Source organism: Halyomorpha halys, unplaced genomic scaffold, assembly GCF_000696795.3.
Source record: "Halyomorpha halys isolate HHAL.00 unplaced genomic scaffold, Hhal_1.1 Scaffold151.1, whole genome shotgun sequence".
NCBI lineage: Eukaryota > Metazoa > Arthropoda > Insecta > Hemiptera > Pentatomidae > Halyomorpha > Halyomorpha halys.
In genome coordinates this window covers 553,089-572,822 of record NW_027116659.1, presented here as the reverse complement: position 1 = coordinate 572,822, position 19,734 = coordinate 553,089, and the positions used below count along the sequence as shown (strand labels likewise).

The window sequence follows — 19,734 nt, the reverse complement described above, 5'->3', positions numbered from 1 at the left end:
GAGTTACAGTCAGCTGGTACTTCGATGTCAGCTGACTGAGCAGATCAGCTGATCATGTGTATATATAAAGATGTACTGGACCCAATAAAGCCAATATGTTACAGCAGTTCAAACGTGTTACATCTTATCCTTCTTCTCTTTTTTGACATTTTGCTTTCGCCAATACTTAACTTATATATATATATATATACTACTGTTACCAAGATGGAAGTGTCAAGAGTTATTCCTCGGGACCACCGAAAAATGAATTTTAACTGCCCCAGGTGGGATTCGAACCCAACCTGAACTTTCCGAACCGAGCGCACAGGGACCTGCGCCCCAACCCACACGGCATTCACGTCCCTGTTATAGTACATTACTAAGAATATTAAAAGAAAAGGTAACAGAAACAAAAAAAAAAACAAAGAACAAATAAAGTATTAAATACAGTAATTAAAATGATGCAATTAAAACATGTGGTTAGAGAAGGGAACTACTTATTTAATACAATTGATAACAAGAATTAAAACTATGTGTATAATAAAAATAAATAAATATAAATACACTGCATATGTGGGGATTAACTATTGAACTAGAAAAAACTTAATTAAATTAATTGTTATTGTGGAAGAGGAACAATCAGAGTACATAGGAAGATCACATTTGGGATATATCTATATTAAAGATGAAGTGCAGCAGATATTTTTTATAGTATCCAAAGATTTCAGATTGCTTAAGTGGTCATTTATCTCCGAGGGTTATGCTGGTTTTTATGAAGTTAATGTATATTTTACTTCAAACTATTACTTTTTTCTTTATTTTTTAAATTTATAACCCTTTATTTAAAAAAAAAAATATCACATGTTATAATTACCACGTAAATTTTATTTTATTTTTTTTTTATGCATGTATGTTAAGTTTTTTTTGCTTTTTTTTTTTAATTTCCATGAAATGTAATTGTGCATGACGATGTAGGATTTGATATGTTTTCTATATTTAAAATTTGTACTATTTATTATACTAAGAGAGAATTATAGTTAGATAAACGTGGAGGTAGGTAGCTCATTGGTAAGGCAATGGACTACTAACACCAAGGATCTTGGTTCAAAGTTTTTTTTTTATATATAGGTAAATAATAGTAGGAAAAAAAGATTACCGGGATTAGGGATTAGTTTTTTATAATTTCTCTTTTTTTCATTTTACACAAATAAAAATGCTAAAGATTGAAGTGCATTGTATAAATGTATGTATGACAAATTTATAAATTACTAACCTTAGACTAAAATAATATGGTACTGACATCAACACAATAAAAAATAATAATAGTTGCGAAAGCATTTCAAACAAGTTTTAATTCCTGACAGGAATATCTCAATGCCACTGGTACAATCGTGGCAAAGAATACTTTCCATTAGTCTGTTTACAAGTAGAACAATAAAATTAAATAAAGATGTATTATTTAATAACGTGTATAATTTTTAATGAAAACTGTCTCTATATATGCATTAAAAACCAACATATATTTTTGTGTTTTCTTCATATATATATAAGTATTTTCATTTTGAAACATTCTCCCAGTGTACATTTGAAAGTCACTACTAGATATACTTAGAAGAACTACTCTTGGAGAGTGAATTAGATTACATAGCTAAGTGTTATTATTTATAAATAGTTATCATTTAAGAACTTTTTAAATGTTATGTCCCGGGAAGATTTTAGAAAATCCTCCTGGTTGATAATTGTTTTTGGGAAAATATAAATATGCCTTCATTTTCGTCTTAGAGGCAGAAATGATTCTGTATAGGACGCTGCCTGGTGTAAACCAAGCTCGGGAGCGGTTAAACGCCCAAAGAACAAGACTAACAAACAAAAGCTTACCCGGCCTAAGTTTAGACCAATTAGTGCGGCTAGGGTAAATAGAATTGTGTAGGGCTTGTTTTGATGTGGGCTGCCACGTCACACAGCGCTCGTCTTGCCCCTTTCGTTCTCGGTTATTTTCGAAATCAAAAGCGACAGTACGTGGAATATTTTCCAGTTGAAAGCTTTTAACTGTTAACTGTTGACAGCTTTTAAATGATTTTGTCGAATGGCTGGAGCAATAACGGATTTTTAAAAAAAAAGGTGGATGACTTATGCCTCCCAATCTACTTTTACGTTTATAAATAAGTATTGTGATACTGCCATATTCAAAAATTATAAGTTATACATTTTTAATATTTTTTTTGTGTTTTTTTTTTTATATATTGCCTTATATTATATTAAAAAGCACCACAGCGAAGATGATGTTTTTCTATTCATATTGACTGACCTTTCGGGAACATTCCTATCATCATCGTATCTATACTAAAATATATATGCTGATTTCATAGTTATAGTTAATATTAAGACATATTTATATAAGTAAAATAAAATTGAGAGGGAAACGAAAACGAAAGGTTTTTATTCATCCATTTATTTAATATTTATATTGTAATGAGAGGATAAAGGTCGCTGTGGAGGCAGTCTAAGCAGTAAGATGGCGGGATGCACCTGGTTAGGGATGCACCTTTCGCACTTGGTTGGCTTTACAATTGCCAGGGATGTCCTTGTGTCCGGGTATCCAGAAGAACAATATATGCGATCAGTCAAATTTAGCTTAAAAATTATTTGAAATAGGAGTAAGCATAGATTCGTTTTTCGAAACAGCTACGAATTTTTTTTTTTATTTTATTAAATAAGATTAAATGTATACAAAATCCAATCGTTTTGGTTTTTTTAAAAATCCTAATATAGCCATTTTTTAAATAAATAAAAAAAAATTACCAAACTGGATTTATTGCACAACTTAACTGGAAGGCTCTTTTGGATATGTGATTTCTGCTAGATTTAATAAAATCGACAATAGTTTTTCTTATTCAACTAAAGAAAATAAATCGATTTGCATACAATAACGATACGGAGCCAATGCAGGATGCAACGGAATCTAGTACACAAAAAGATTCACAGAAATTCGTGGTTCCACGTCCACAGCCCCCTTGTTAATCATTGTTTTGAGAATCAGTGGATCATTATGATAAAGAAGACTGATGAAATTTTGTTGTATTTGACTTTTTTTCATACAATTTTCTTGTATGTATATTTCATGATCTCAATTATGCACAATATAACACACATGATCCTAATTGTATTAAATTTACTATTGTGATTAAGGAAAATTTGATTCGTGCTACAAGGTAGCGGACGGTAATCTTACTCGGCTTGAAGACTGTTTGGAGTTAGAGGGTGAAATGTTAGCCGTTGGAGGTGGTATGAGCCTGGAAGACAACACTAACGGAAACTTGATTAAAGGGCCCGGGACTTCTAACAAGGGAACTTGCACTCAACTCTGGCCAACTATAGCCACCACATTGTCCTCTATAGTAATTGATATCTTCTAGTCCGCTAGTTTCTCTTGTCTTAATACGAGTATAATGCCAAATCTGGCTTGTCTAATAGTTGTACAAGTAAAGTTCGTCTTTAATGAACTTAGCGTATTCAAATAGGAGGAAGATATTCGGGTGGCGTTGAATAAGGATTTCAAAATAGTAACAAAAAACTATTTATTGTTCACCGTTTTCAACGTTTTGCCCCACTTAGCAAAAAATAGTATATATATATACACACACACACATATATATATATATATATATATATATATATATATATATATATATGGATATTCGCCCCATTTAGCAGTGCTTCGTCAGGGCTAAATAAGAAAAAATAGTACATATATATTTTTAAAAAAATCTGTTTCCACTCAGGAAGCTATCCTTTTTCTACCTGCTCTTCCCGTTTTTCTTCTCGGCATTTACCATAGTAATCACTTATCTGTTGTACCTTATTCATCTACCTCTCTACCATATTTTAAACTAGTTTTAATGAGTAGTCTCCTACAATATATATTTCTAGGTCTATATAGAGAACTTATATCACACCTAGTTATATTTATTAACAAATTGTCTTCAGTCTATCAACATGATATTTCCTCATATTATTATTATTATTATTTTATTATTTTTCTTTTTTTAATATGCTTTTTAAACATAACAATTGTATTGAAATGTTTTGTATTTTTAATGTTCTGTTAATTCTAAAATGTTTGTATCTTGTTTTTTTTTTTTATTTAGCCATGACGTAGTCGTGCAAAGTGGGGATGCGAAACGTTGGTTAACAATAAATAGTTTTTTGTTTCTATTTTGAAACCGTTATTGAACGCCGCCCGGCTTATCTTCATCCAATCTACTTCATGCGGTCAACTATCTTCTTCCAATTAGCGTACTTAATTATAAGTAATTACTATTGCTGTGATGCACACAAATCGCAATGAAGTTGCAAAAGAATTTTCTAGAACTATTTTTCATATATTCCTGATCATAAATTTAATTATAAGTTCAAACTATGTCGTAAAGTTATAATAAATGTTTTCTTTACGTAATATTCGAAATTTTGCAAATTAACATTGGACTGAATATAACCTGTCATCCTTTCCTACATCCGCACATTCCAGACCTAACCCACGGCTCCGAAGAAGGCAATTATTGCACCTGGCATATTGTCCAATTATAAGGTGGCATCAGTATTCCGCTCTGGCACTCATCGCTTCATGATTGGGTCTCAAGCCTCCTTGTGTCATCTCGTATTCATCAACCATCGTCTTCAATAGATTTCAGGACACAATAACCGATATGATTTGTTTCCCTTGATTAGTATTTATTATCAGGTTCAGTGATGATCAAGTTTATTGATAGTGACGCATCTAATAGTCACTTCTCTGATAACCGTGATAAAATAAAATATTATAAGACTGAAAAGACAGGAAACTGCTTGTCGAATTCGACTATCACAGCACTTTCGGCAAACGGTTTAAACTTCTAATTAATTACAATTAAAAAATCCATTTACATGATTATAATAAGGTCTGTTTAGAATTACATAGTTGAATTTGAAATTCCCCCTATTCAGTCCTTAAAATCCAAAATCATACTGAGTCAAAATAGAATCTTCGATAATGACCTTACTGTTCCATAAGTTGGCGATTTGGCCAAGACCAAATATCAATCCTTCCGTTATAAACTCCCTAACCACACAAACCCGCTTGTTTCTAATCTTGGACCCTTTTAAATTTCTTGGAATATTTATAAGTTTCTGATAAGAAGATGGTTTCGAGACCTTCTACTGTAAAGAGACAACTAGAGTTCTATCAATGGGGAAATTCTCCACTTGCCACTTTATGAGTGGATAATATAATTCACATCACATTAACTTTTGCTTAATAAAGTTGAAAATCTCAATTAAAAATAAATTATAGATATGTTATTGATGTTCGGACCGTCTCTCTCACTATGGTATGAATTATTGGGGACTTTGGTAATATGAGTGATAACTCGCAAAAATGAGCGGATGAGTTGGCGACCTAGCGATAGGGAGTATTTGGATATCTAATAGTAATTGCATTGAACAGTTAGAATTTAAATATATTTCTTGGTAAAATCGTCTGAGGAATATAATAATTTTCATTAAATGGCTCATTCTGAGAATAAATTATTATTGTTAAAAAGGGATGGAGTCGGTGAAGCATTGGATTGTTAATGTTTTGGCACATATCAACAAATTTTGAATAGATTATTAATTTTCTGTAACGTTAGCAGTAGATCGAATTTAGGATTCGAAGTCCTTCTTTAGGATTAGCTTCTTAAAAGTAGATATCTACCCCTTCATTAGCTCAGAGAAAAAACAAGTGGTTGAACTTTGATGCTGAAAACATCTGTTCCTTGCACCTTTGGTCCAATCACATAACAGTGCTTCCATACCTATAACAGGACCTAAAGCTCAATACACTAGTCGGAACTCCACGTTTACTACTTGTCGGAAGTCGAAAAGACATGCAAGCACTTTCAAGCGAAGTTACAAACCTTTGTTGCACGCTTGTGTGTTCCAAAGAGGCAGACGGAAAACTAGTATCTGATTTTATATTAGATTTAAACTATTTTTTATCATAAAAGGAAAAAATTATAAAAGTGGGCATAATGAAATAAAACGTAAATATCGACCAAAAACATCATTTCATCGCTTTTCAATTTTGTATAAAGAACCTGTAAAAATAAATTTTACGGTTTATAAATTAAATTTCTCCTAGTCACCTGTTTGGGAAAACTGGTGCGACTGGACCGATTATGATCATAGCTTTAGCGATTCATCTTCTCGAGTGTTTCTGGAATTGTGGAAATCTGCTTTGAGTAGTGCCTTGTCAGAATCGGATCACGGCAGAATTGTTCTTCAGGATCGTAATGAGAATGTCAGCATGATGAAAGATCTCGGGCATTGCGAGGCGGAGACATACGCTCCTCGGGCACGAAGAGGAAGATTCGTCGGGTCACGCAAAAGTAAAAAAATACACCTGAAAGGTTGGTATTATTCCAGAAAATTTATAGAAGGAAATGCGAACCCAGAAAACGTTGACGGGATGAAATTTATGAAGAAGGGGCCTGTAATCCCTAAGATTATTATCAGAGCTAGAATTTTGACTTGGGAATATATCAAACCTTGGTGAAGTTAATTTTAAGCGTTTCTAAAGTTATTTTCCTCTGGTATCCTTTTATTATTCCTTTAACTTTCTGTATTTATCGGTTTAAATCTTATTTTCTGGTGATTTTCTTTTTATCCCTCATTATTATTCAGAATAAATAATTCCAGCTTCCTTCTCAGTTAGAAATCTTTTATTAATGTTACTTTTCTGCCATTATTTTCTAATGTCTTTACATAAAGTTTTGTCTTTGAGTTGCTTTATATACTTCTGTTTTTTAATATAATAGGTTTAAAATCGATCATATTAATTAAACAAATAGAATTAGCCGGTACATAGCTTACATTTACAAATATAATTCCTTAACAAGAATAATAAATTAAAAATCATGTTTACATTGTAAGTTAATAATAACTAAGCTGGGCATATTATTTACATTGAGAGTTTATATAAGCTTCATTGATAACGGGAAACATTCTTAGTTGAAACTGATATAAAAACTGGTGTTCAGCGGGCTAGTGTTTTAGGTCCTATGTGTTTTTACATGAATCCTATAAAATTCAAAAAGTGACAATGATTACTTTTTTGCCGAAGATTCTCTTTTTATCACTTACCATAAAAACTACCAAATGGCTTTAGAAAACTTCCAAATTTTCTATGATTATTTTCTAAAATTGTCTCATTACAAGACCCTGAAATTAAATCCTATGACTCTGATACGAATTCATAATTATTATTAATATGTTCATTATTATTCACTTCATAAGTTATTTCATTAATTTCCTTAGTTTAGTTTATTTTCATTTTCGTATTTTGTATTTAGTTGTATATTATTAATTGAATTATAAGTTTTATTACTAGAAATTAATTCATATTATACAGTTCTAGCTTATGAATACTCAATGCCTCTACGGTGCTCTAATAATAAAAAATGTAACTAACACATCTTCCATTGTGCTTATCATTTTTTTATGTTATTTTGAGACCGATCGATAGATGTTGTTACCTGACCGAACCACAAATGGTTATACTTTTCTGAATTCATAAAAGAAAATATCTAAGAATAAAAACAATTACTGCATATTAAAAGATATCAAACAGACAACACTGTGTATCATATCCAGAAGATTGGTATCCAGATCTAATTCAGTTTTGTGTTACATATCCAAATAGCAACTTCAGAGCAGATCCAATTCAGAGGGTACTGACAGGATTTTATACAAATAATTTCGGCTGATGATATTCAGTTTTGACGTGGTATGTACGTTCTCTTATCTTGGTACGCGGAAAAACTTGGTAAAATGGAACAAAAATGGTATAAATCCTTTAATGCCATTCTGTCAGAACGAGGGTTCTGCCTGACCATTGACAATGTGAGTGATGGCATATTTCTCCATTGCTACAATAGGGAATTCTCGGGTGTGCATGTATTTAAATATACCATATTTATTTATTGCAGTTCAAAATTTATCTTTGATCAGCAATTCGCAAAACTGTAAATACGTCTAAAATTATGAACCATGTGATTCCTCATATTATTACCTCTCCCCTCACAAAAAAAAAATTTTTATTTCGTATTTCAATGAGTTATAGCAAAGTGTATTGAACTCGAAAGTTCTAACCCGTTTGAACTACCAGCTTATATGTTTCATACTGTGTGATTAAAAATTCATAGTTTTGTATCCTAGTATAATTTTTGTTTTGGATATTTCTACGTTCCATTTTTTTTTTTTTATTATTTTTTATTTTGTTCATTTATTTATTGCTATTTACAACTGTACATTATAATACATTCAGTAAATTTGATCTTAGTTAATATGGAGTGTTAAAGGCGTGTAGAGAAACTACCCATTAGTACCACTCAATATTTTTTATTCTCAAATTTCTTTTTTTTTACCGAGAGTGCTATTTTATATAATTTATTTTTCATATTTTTTTCGTTGTTTTGAAAAACAGCTCTTACGGTTTAATTAATCTCAGTATATTTATATACAATCAAGTGATCTTTAATATCAACCTACCGTTATCTTCATTGAAATAGTCTCAAATGTCTTCCCTCGCACAAGGCTTAAATGATGTATTAAAAAAAAAAATATTTATATTTTTAGTAATCATGCATCTCTCATTAATAGCAATAATAAAAATGGATAAATATTTATATGAACTATGAAGAATCCGAATATTAACTGAAAGAGAAAATTGTTTTCAGACAACCGGCTAAAACAGACTGGAAAATCGGAAATTGTATAAAGCACACGACCTCTTCTTGTAACATTCCTCGTGTTATATTTTGTTAAATGTATGCATATAAATGTATCCTAGGCAAGAACCATGTTTATAATAGTTTTAACTCTTCAGGAAACGCTTATATTAACTTCTATGACAACAGAACAATAATTTTTTGAATAATAAATTTTCTACTCAAATTTTTAAGTACCTGAAAAAATAACTATTTCCCATTTTAATAATAATAAACATTAGATGAATATATAATATATCAGGAGTGACCGGTCGATCACGAAACCAATTTGGGTCGATCGCTCGCAATGTCCATACATACCATATATACCATGGACTTTGAAGCGATTGTTGAAGACAAAACTTTCTAGCAATAGTGTCAGTCATATTTTATATGGATCGAAAGTTATTAATTATCATTGTAGTGCAATTGAACAACTAATACATTGATGTTGATAAAAAAATTAAATAGCATTCTAAGTTAGTAAAAATCTATCTTGTAACATTGTCTGAAAATCTACAGTTTAGGTAACGCTTGTACGGAATGCTGCTATCAAAAGTTGGGTCTGGAAATTTATTTTCTTCATGAGCCTATATCTCGAAAAATTAATAAGTGATTTAAAAAATTTAAAATATTTTTGAACATATATATTACTTATCTACTCATATCTCGCTGGAAAAGTTGGCCACCCCTGTAATAAAAAGTATAAAATAAATATTTCTATAGTTGTTATGATAATGGTCAGATTTCGCTGTCGCTTACCCCTTTATAAAAGATACAGTAAGAGATAGTATTGTCATTCTGAATGATAAATAAATTTCATCTCAATTAATCAAAGGAGGGCAATTTGCGAAAATTGTGAGATGCGCGGACCAGATTTCTTACATCTTCACCTCACAATACTACGTCATCTGCATATTTTACTCTTTCCCAAAGAGCGGGAAGATATAACTTACTAACCTAATTACTTGCCCAGTTACGCAAAGTTGGCTAATTGGCTCTAGTGATTGGGAACAGTTAGCCGGACGCAATCACTCGATGCCCTTAGAGCGGTAATTAATTCTGAGTGAAAAAGGATTCCTGAAGTCGTGAAAGAGGAGCCCGGCTGGCTGGCTTCGATGAAGGAGGGTGGAGTTTTATCATTAGATTAATTAACTTAGTTTAAAGACCGCCAACTGTAAGCTCTGAAATATGCCGTAATGAACGGCCTCACAGTTCAAAGCCTGAAACACCGTTCTCCTCTCCCCCCCTGACTACTTAGGCTTACTTACTCTCTAGCCTTTTGACAATATTAGTAGTTTCCATGTCGTAGGATTTTAATATTAATTATAGCTTTAATATCCTGGTTTAATTAAACTTACGCTCCTTTAAATTAAAAAAGTCAAGTTGATGACGTACAAAGTACTGTATTGTTATAATAAAAAAAAAAGCTTAGAATTATTAAGCAATCGTATATTGTTTAAACTACTTATATATTACGTCATTAAATCATAGTTTATTTATTTAATCATTTGTTTCCCAAGTTAAATTATTCTAAAAACTAATATAAAGCGAAGGGGTTTCTATGGATACGGGACTGGTGCAGCATGCGTCCAAAAATAAACACCATACCTAATTATATTTATATGTAAAAGAAATTAATTACTCGGTTAATTTTAGATCAGACGCTTAAAAAGCTAAACTTGTATTAAGCAAATATCGTAATTATTGCACTTAAATTTTCATTAATAATTTAGAATTTAGGATATTGAATAAAATATAATAAAATTTGAATAAAACTAATATAAAACGAAGGGGTTTCTATGGATACGGGACTGGTGCAGCATGCGTCCAAAAATAAACAACCCATACCTAATTATATTTATATGTAAAAGAAATTAATTACTCGGTTAATTTTAGATCAGACACTTAAAAAGTTGAACTTGCATTAAGCAAATATGATTATTGGAGTTAAATTTTCATTTATTATTTAGAATAATTATGCTTTTTAAAATAGAACCTGGAATATAATGATATTATGCCGAACCTGGTGCAACTTAGATTCAAGAATTTAGTTTGGAAGCAGTAAATCAAATATTTAAGTGTTATTAATAATAAATATGATTTCCCTTATTAAGTTTTATTTTGGTACATTATATTAGACTTAATAATCTGCAAATTTTATCGCAATTATTACGAATCTATGAGATTAAAACTTAAGGTATGCTCATTTAGGATTGATAATGATTTTATAATTATTGATAGAAAAATTTTAGTTTTATAATGGATACACCTTGATGGTAATATAAAGATGCTTTGAGTGGTAGTTTTATTATATTATTAATTATAAAAATTAGAAGAAAGAACGAGTGAGGAGATAAATGAGAATAAGACTGGTGCATTAACATGCTTTCTTATATGCATATGAATAATATTCATTATTATAAATGAAGATAAATAGATTAATAATATAAGAGTTGCTAACCTGATTTCTGAAAGAAAGAAAATGGAGTGATAATGATAAAAGATATCGGTGGGAGTAGGGGACCTGGTGGAATATAATGGAAAATTTGTGCATTGGAAGAAAAGTAAAAAAAAAAATAATATAATAAGATTGTAATTATATATGAGATTTGGGTGGTTCAGCGGTAAGCCACTGTGCTACTAATTCCAAGGACCCGGGTTCGAATCCAGCTGTGGCAGATAATTGTTTATTCTGTTACCATAGCCGTGAGTCAACCATGTAGGTTCGAGAGTCCACCTACCCCATAAAGTTAATACCCTTAATTAGGGAAAAACCCTGAGGTCGAGTATGATTTTGTCCAAATCACCTCCTTGCACAACACTAGATCAACGGTACTTTACAAAGTACTGAACCCCTGAATCTTCAGGGGTTGTAGTGGTACAGATTTATTTTTTAATTAGGTAAGATGGCATTATGTATATTGTAATATTTAATATCTTTTCAGATTGTTATTTCTACGAACAAATCTTCCGCTACACTAACCCGTTACGCATTCTCCTCTCCCTGATGTCATCTCTTTTATCTATTTTTCTAAATATACCTTACTTTCTATGTATATAATTATTCTCATCATAGTTAACAATGTTTGTATCTCGTTTTCATTTAGCCCTGATATGGCCATGCAAAGGGGGTTGCGAAATGTTGGTAACTAATAAATTATTTTTTCTGGTATTATGACTAACTTTCTCGACCGCCACCTGGACCACCTCCACACTGTTAATTACATATGGTGCGCTTATAATCTTACTATGAATAATTATACGAAAATAAAACAAGCAAAAAAAAATCATTTATAGTCTCGTCTCAATATATCTCAATTATTATAAACTAGAAGATAATAAATATAAGCTGAATATTTGCTTATTGTCACTATTGTCTGTGAAAAAAATATGAATACTATTGTTATGAAAAATAAATTAATGTTAAAATATTGAAATATATATGTATTTTTTAATAACTTTAATCGTTGTAGCTGTATATGTTCGTTGTATCACATTTCCTCCTCCTCTTTTCCTTATAGCCTTCCCTCCTGTATAGTTTCCCTCCTATCAATAGCTAATACCTTCGAGGAAATTGCTTATTGTTGTAATTTCTCGTTATAGTAGAATTCCAGCTAATTATAATTACAACTTGCTAATTAGGTTCAGTAACTAGTTTCCATTTGTTTAGATATATACATGATCTTACTTCTATAACTCATGACTCCTCTCTCTTCTAGGTGCATTCTGACAATGGGACCCTGATGAGAAAATGATTTCCAGGCTATGGCCGACGTCTTGGCTCTTTTGCCTCTTCTTCATCAGCGCGCAAGGTAAGATAGATTAATTAATAATTAATCTAAGTAATAATTAAAATATACTAAAATATAGGATCTACAGATTGCGACCTATTGAATGGATAGGCGATTACATTTACACCCATATGTCATACACTAATAAATATTTTTTAAATTCACTATACATTGCAATATATTTACGATACAACTTCTGAATGTTTTTAAATAGAATTACATTATTTTAGAATTGTTTTATTATCTAAAAAAATTAATTAATTTCAATTCTTATACTTTTATTGTAAAATATTGTTTCTTCAAAGCTATATTTATTTCAACAAAATGATTTAACATAGGACATAAAGTATTTTGGCATTAATTATATAATTTCAAATTTTTAAATTAATTTGTTGGTATCGTAATCATTATCACAAAACATCTATTTTTATCTCAATTAAAATTAGTATATTAAATCCTCTCGAAACTTAAAATTATATAGCAGCTGGTTAGACATGAACTATGAATACTTAGAATTTTAGGATTAAATTTATTTTATTGATTACTGTAAGAATTTTTTTAGATTATATTGAAAACCTGATTTTTCTATAAATTCGTGTTATTATTGTTAAAAATGTGAACTCTTTGTGTTAATGCCATTAAGACTACGAGGTAACTATTCTACCTCAGTTACAAGTGCTCAAAACTTCAAATTTATTTATTCAAAAATTACTGTTTATTTTCCTGGCGCACGAATCTATATTTAGTTTAACGTTGGACAAGGACTCCCTGAAGGACCGATAAATTAACTAAAAACAATTTTTCACTAAAAAAACCTAGTTGACAAAAATAAATAAAAACCAGACAACGGAAATGACCCTATGCAATACCCCATATTTATTCCAAGAATCAGGATGTTATTGTATGACTCTTAATGTGTATAAAAAATTATGAAACTTGGTATTGAAGTCAGGTACCTTCCACAACTTAACAAAACTCGAGATTATTCTGATAAGATTAATATACAGTCTCTCAGTTAACACATACAGATTCAATGAGCCTTCAGTATAGTTACATTTGCATTTACATGGCACTGTAAACACTAGCTAAGAGCCCTAACCTTTAGTGGCTGGGACCCGAGTACTTTATATTCATTCGATTGATTGATTCATTAGTTTCATTATTGATAGAAAACAACACTAACAATCCACTAATATGTTTGAGGAGATATGTAGTAACACTCGGGCTCTTAGAACGAATAGGTAGGGGTATTAGATAGGATTATTTCCGTAGTAAGTTTTTGTAAAATTTTTTTATTTTTTTTTTTTAATAATTTATTTATTGATATTTACAACTGATACACATATATACAAGTAAATTTGCTGTAGGTGACATAGTAACATGATAAAAACATGTGGAGAATCTACCCACTGATAGAACTCCAATAACATTTCTAGAGAAGAAGATCTCGAGGCCATCTTCTTTTTTGTAAAATTAAATTATATTTATAACATAGGTGTAGCTCTTGTTTTCTGTATAAGTGTTTTATTTTTGTCAATAACATTAGTACGATATGAATTAGATCGTACTAATGTTATTGACAAAAATAAAGCAAATCAAATGCTAAGTAGATGGTCGTCCTCTGTTGTATTATTTTGTCCCTTACTCGTGCTCTCAGTTGATGGCAGCCCTGATGGAAGAGAGTTTAACTTTATCAACATCGGCTTACTTATAAATAATTATTAACAATATAATATTATATCACATAAAAGTCACAATTCTTGGACTTTACGATATAGTTCACGATTGTTTTATTGTAAATATAATAATTTTACATTATGGATACTACACACACCTCTTCTAAAGATAACTGTATTTCCTTGCCCAATATTGTAATAGCGTTTTCGATAGTCGATTTCATTCAAACTATCGATCTGATTTCCACGAATGCAGTTCGCTGCGGGATTTGATGTCAGATATCACTGTCTCATGATAAATATCAACCCAACGACCAAGGCTATCCTATAACCATGAGACCCTCCCTTGTAGAACAACCCCCGTGGAAGTTAGTTAATTTTCGGACCATATATACGATTAGGGAGATCGATCCCTTGGGTCGGGTTCGGCTATTATCGTTTCCGCGCCGGGGCTTCTCTGCTTTCAAAGGGTCTTTATCCCGGGCAAAAAGCTACAATTAGGAAGGGCAGTTGTTTGAAAAACATCCCCTAAGGGAGAGATGAATTAAGGGCCGCCTCGAATTTAATCCGATCAGCCGGAGGTTCCAGGATAACTCGATTTAGTCATCGCCAGGTTCTCTTCTCTGAATATAGAGAGCGCTCGTTATACTCTTTTTGTTAAGAGTACTATGGGCGAGAATTTCTTGGTTCAAGAGTTGTTACCGAAAAGAAATTGAGTTTATTATAAGTTATTAAGGAAAGATATATTGATTGATTAAAGAGGAGAGAAAAAATAAAAATATTGATAAAAATGTTTAAGAATTGAAAATTTGTTGTCTTTAGTTGTATCTAATTTTTTTTCTGTAAATATTCTCGCGTTTTTTTCCCTGTTAGTTTTTAGGCACCACTATAGACCCTTAAAATGGAATGGGGTTGAAAATATGTATGTAATTCGGGTTGGTAATAGAAATGTCGCTTTTGGGGTTTACATTTTTTTTTCGAGAAACAACTAAATCACTTTTCATATATCAAATCATTTAAACGAGCTTTAATTTAAGTGCTAGTAGACATTTTTACGTCAAATGATGCCTAAGGAATTGATTTCCCAAAATAAATTCATTAACTACTCATGTTTTATGATGCTTTTTGAAAAGCTGTATCTCGGGAACTATTGAACTTTAACATCTCTACTAGAGCTCGTATTCTAGCAAATTTACTCTGCTTATATGAAGTCCTATTAGGTTTTTTAGTGTAGCAGTTTTAAGAATATATGGCTTCGAATATACACTTAATTTTTTAAGTTCCCCTAACCATCCTTAGCAGGCTCAACAATTTTTACTAGTGATAGTTTATATTTAGATATACTTATATCCTCATTTTTATCTTATTCTTATATCATATATAATTTAATATACAGTTGTAAATTTAAAAAAAGTTTTTAAAAAAATAAATAAAAGATTCTTATATCATTTAGTTCTATTGTACCGTTCAGTTATTTTTATTGCTCCTTCCTTTTTTGTATTCTTTATATTACATATCATGGTACATATTGTATATTTTATTGTATATAGTGTAATTACTAACAAGAAATCCAAACGATTATTATTTACTTCATAAGTTGTTTCAATTTTTTTTTTTATCTTATTTTATTTTCAGTTTAGTATTTAGTTTAATTTGTTAATTGAATTATCAGTTTTATCACTATAAATCAATTCATAGTACTATTCTAGCTTATAAACCGCAGTAGCCTCTATAGTGCCCTATTAATCAAAATATTGATAATTCAAATTTCATTGATATCTATTATTACTGTATGTTATTTTGGCACTGACCGATTAATTTCATCTGATCGGACCATATTGGATGTACTTTTCTGAAATAGTATGAATAAAAACAGTAATTGAAAAAATTTTTATTCATTTTTATGCACTATTTTATTGTTTTGAATAAATGGTGTATATTTTTGTTTTTGTCTGTAGAATCGTGTAAGAGAATCGCAGGATAAAAAAAAAATCTGCAACAAGGGAAGTACTCCATTACATTCTACACGAATTTTCGTTATTGAGGAAAATTGAGCCCTTGTTTTTAAAAGCCCCGTAGAACTCTCTAATTCAATATTCCTTCATCAGAAGGAGGGATGGCAAATTTGATTACTTTTAATCTACAGGGAGATCAAAGGCCTTACCTGGAGTGACATGTTGCCAGTCCTCATCTCTCCTAGCTTAGTTCTTGATAGATCTGTTACTGATACAAATAAAAATGTTTTTATGATGTCATATCTAATTGATGAAGTCATTAAAAAAGGCGAAGCCTTTTGAATATATTGAGACAGATCTACAATTTAATTATATGGTGATGAATGTTATCGAAGAAACGTAAAATTATATACGAATGCCACTCTCTCACATATGAATGTCATTTAAAAACAGATTTAATTTTATCTTATGTTTCAATAATTTAAACTACAACATGCAATAAAGAACCCACTGAAGTTTTTGTGAATTATGTTTTATATGCTTAATCGAATTTTTTTTTCATGAAATTCATTTAGTATCAAAAAACCCAAGACACAATGTTCCTTTCTATCACTATTAGACGTTGATAAAGTTCTTAGTTTTGTTTGCAAAACTCTTATAAAATTATCCATATAGCTAATAAAACACAATTTCACTAAAATGTCCGTCGATCTGTTATTTCATTTTCGGTCCATTCATAATCTCGTGAGTGGGGGAGGCTGCATAACCATACTCTTCTTCTAAGTACATGTGAAGCCAAAAAGGCCTGGCCAAGAAAGGACGGTTGAGGTTAATATTAATTACTACAATTTAATCTATATGAAACAGAAGGCAGCTGCACTCTTCCGTATTAGCTCATAGTCTTCCCCTAGACCTCCGCCACGCCCCTGAAAGGCACATTGGAGCCGCCTTTTTGGCTTCACTTACTCCTTTCTTACTTCTTCTAAGGAGTTAACCTTTAAAATATAATCAATGCCGTTTTATGGTGGATCATGAGTACCATCATATGGTCAGTAATATCATTATTCTATCCTTAGTAATTTGTTAGTTTATGTATTATGATTATTTAATGTTAAAAGAATATTTCTGAACCGTGAAGTGAGGTCAGTGAAGATAACACAAATAAAGTAAATTTGTATTAAAGTAATATGACGTAAAATAAAACATCATTTTATTTGATTTACTGTTTACAATTCTTTTTTACGAACTATGTTTATGGAGGTTGTTGGTGAAATTATTTTGTTTCTTAAACAGGTCTTGGCGGACTCAATTCTGATGCTAAACATAATATTTAGTCCAATACTAATGATATACGATGAACGAACTTGAAGACATTTGTTTCGGGAAAGACAGCGGGCAGACCGCGAAATCGATCTGCTTGGGACTCAGAAAGCCCTGGAAAGTAGCCAATTCTCAGAGTATGGAATTAAGTAGGCTGGCATTTTTCAGTTAAGGAACTTTGGATATTTAGGACTAACAGAATAACTCCTTTTAAAACACCTGGAAATTAAATTATGTATTTAAATTTTATCAATTATGATCATGCGTACCATCTTATAGCTTAACAAAAAAAAATTTTTTTTCTTTTACGAAATAATTAAAATGGAACAGTCATGCCTTAAATTAATTCTATCAGGAAATTTTTTTGGGATATTATTTTATAACAGGATCTAACTCAATCTGACCGACACTGGGATTGTCAAACTCCTCAACCAACTTACATTCAACTTAAATTTACATTTTTATTACAATGTTAATCTTAATTAACGAAGGTACGGAAAAAAAAAACCACTTCAAAACTATTGTTCGTGTAATGATTAAAAATAAAATAAAACAAGACTACTCTAAACCACTTTTTCAGAGACTAAAATTTTTAATTTGGAATCTTGGTTTATTAAAACAGCTATCAAATAAACACTAAATTTTAGTATTTCATTACCCAAAACGTATAATAAATGAGAAAATATATTGAGGTTTATATTTTTCAAGGTTTCTCTCTTTTTATGTAGAAAAGCTTATATCGATGGGTTACTACACAGTAGTTATTAAAGGTTCTTTTTTTAACGAAAATTACAACTTTTCAATTAAGATTTTGATTGAACAGATTTAGGTATAAAATCTAAATCTGTGCAATAAAAAAAAAAGAAATAGAAAAGTTGTATTTTTTCTAGAAGAGCGAACCTTTAATTGTATTTTTCATAAAGGTAGTGGAACTGTACTTTGCACCACTGTGATGTAAGCCTTATGTGATGTATATGCTTTACTTACAACATAGTATACATTTTATACTAGTGTGGTGTTTTAATCACCCTCCTTCTATACTTAATCTCTCTCAACAAAATATTTATTTTTTTAACATTAAATTAATTCTTGAATATCTATTACAAAGGCTAAAAGGAAAAAACCTTATGAATCACCTGAACCTCCCCATATTTTGATATAAAATTATATAATGATAACAAAAAACATATCACAGTTTCATTCTATGTCTATGTATATTTCACATTATTTTTTAACGTTTTGGCCTACTCTATTGGCCATTTTAAAACTTTCTTGTCTTTACCCCAGTCAACCTATTAAAATTTATTTTGAAGCATACTACTTCTGAAAGTATTTGTGAGATGTTTATTAACTGAGGTCAGTTTTCTTGGAGCTTTTATATTTAAAGTGGTTCATGAGGTTTCTTATGATTGATAATAAAAAATTAATTCAATTAAAAAAAAAAAAGCAAACAACCTGAATAAAGTTGCTTATAATAAATTTTGCATTTAATTGATCATTTATTTATGGTCCTCCTCAATTTCTGAAGTCATTACTAAAAGTATAGGAAATTTATTTATTTTTGGTGTTATGGACCTGAACAACTTGGGCCCTCTTATAACCTTCCATCGTCTTTAAGATCTACACCTCACCCAACCAGCTTCTTCATAAATTCTCTATTAATATAACTAAAACACGCAGGTAGCCTTTTATTATACAGAAGTTTAAATATTTTATTTAACCGAAGCTATGTAAATATTTTTTGTAAAGTCTTTTTTATTTTTAAAGAAAACGTATGAAATGCGTAAACTTGTGCAACTTCGCCTCCTGCTGTACACATGATGTACCTTGCCGGTGATGGATTGGACTGGTTACAAATGCAAATACGAAAATGTAGCAGATGTAGCGTAGGGTGGATTTACAGAGCCCAAACGGCATGCCATTACAGCAGTAATCTCGTACGGTCGCTTTAATGGCACGTCGTCATCAACCGGCCCGGCATATGGTTAATGGATCCCATACCCACTCTTCTGAATAAATACAATCGAGATTATTTCTATCACTGACTTTTGGTAGGGCGTTAGCGTTGCTTGTACAGCTCACTTACTAGAACATTTAGTTTTTATATAATAGGGATCTAATAATATCCTGAACATTGTCTCTCAAAAAAAACTTTATTAAGAACTTTATGCTTATTGTTGCAATGCTTACGGGTTCAAAACTGTACTCCAATAGTTTTAAACTTGGA

General features: G+C 30.7%; 1 protein-coding gene across 3 annotated transcripts in view; it reads left to right on the top strand.

Annotated features, from left to right (window-relative positions):
• Window positions 1-19,734, top strand: part of LOC106678641 (roundabout homolog 2) — a 442,829-nt gene that overhangs the window by 66,059 nt on the left and 357,036 nt on the right. For all 3 annotated transcript variants that reach the window (XM_014417285.3, XM_014417283.3, XM_014417284.3), the window contains one exon: window positions 12,485-12,577. In XM_014417285.3, coding sequence (XP_014272771.1) covers window positions 12,517-12,577 — 61 coding nt within the window. In that variant the 5' untranslated portion in view covers window positions 12,485-12,516. The remainder of the gene's footprint in view (window positions 1-12,484; window positions 12,578-19,734) is intronic.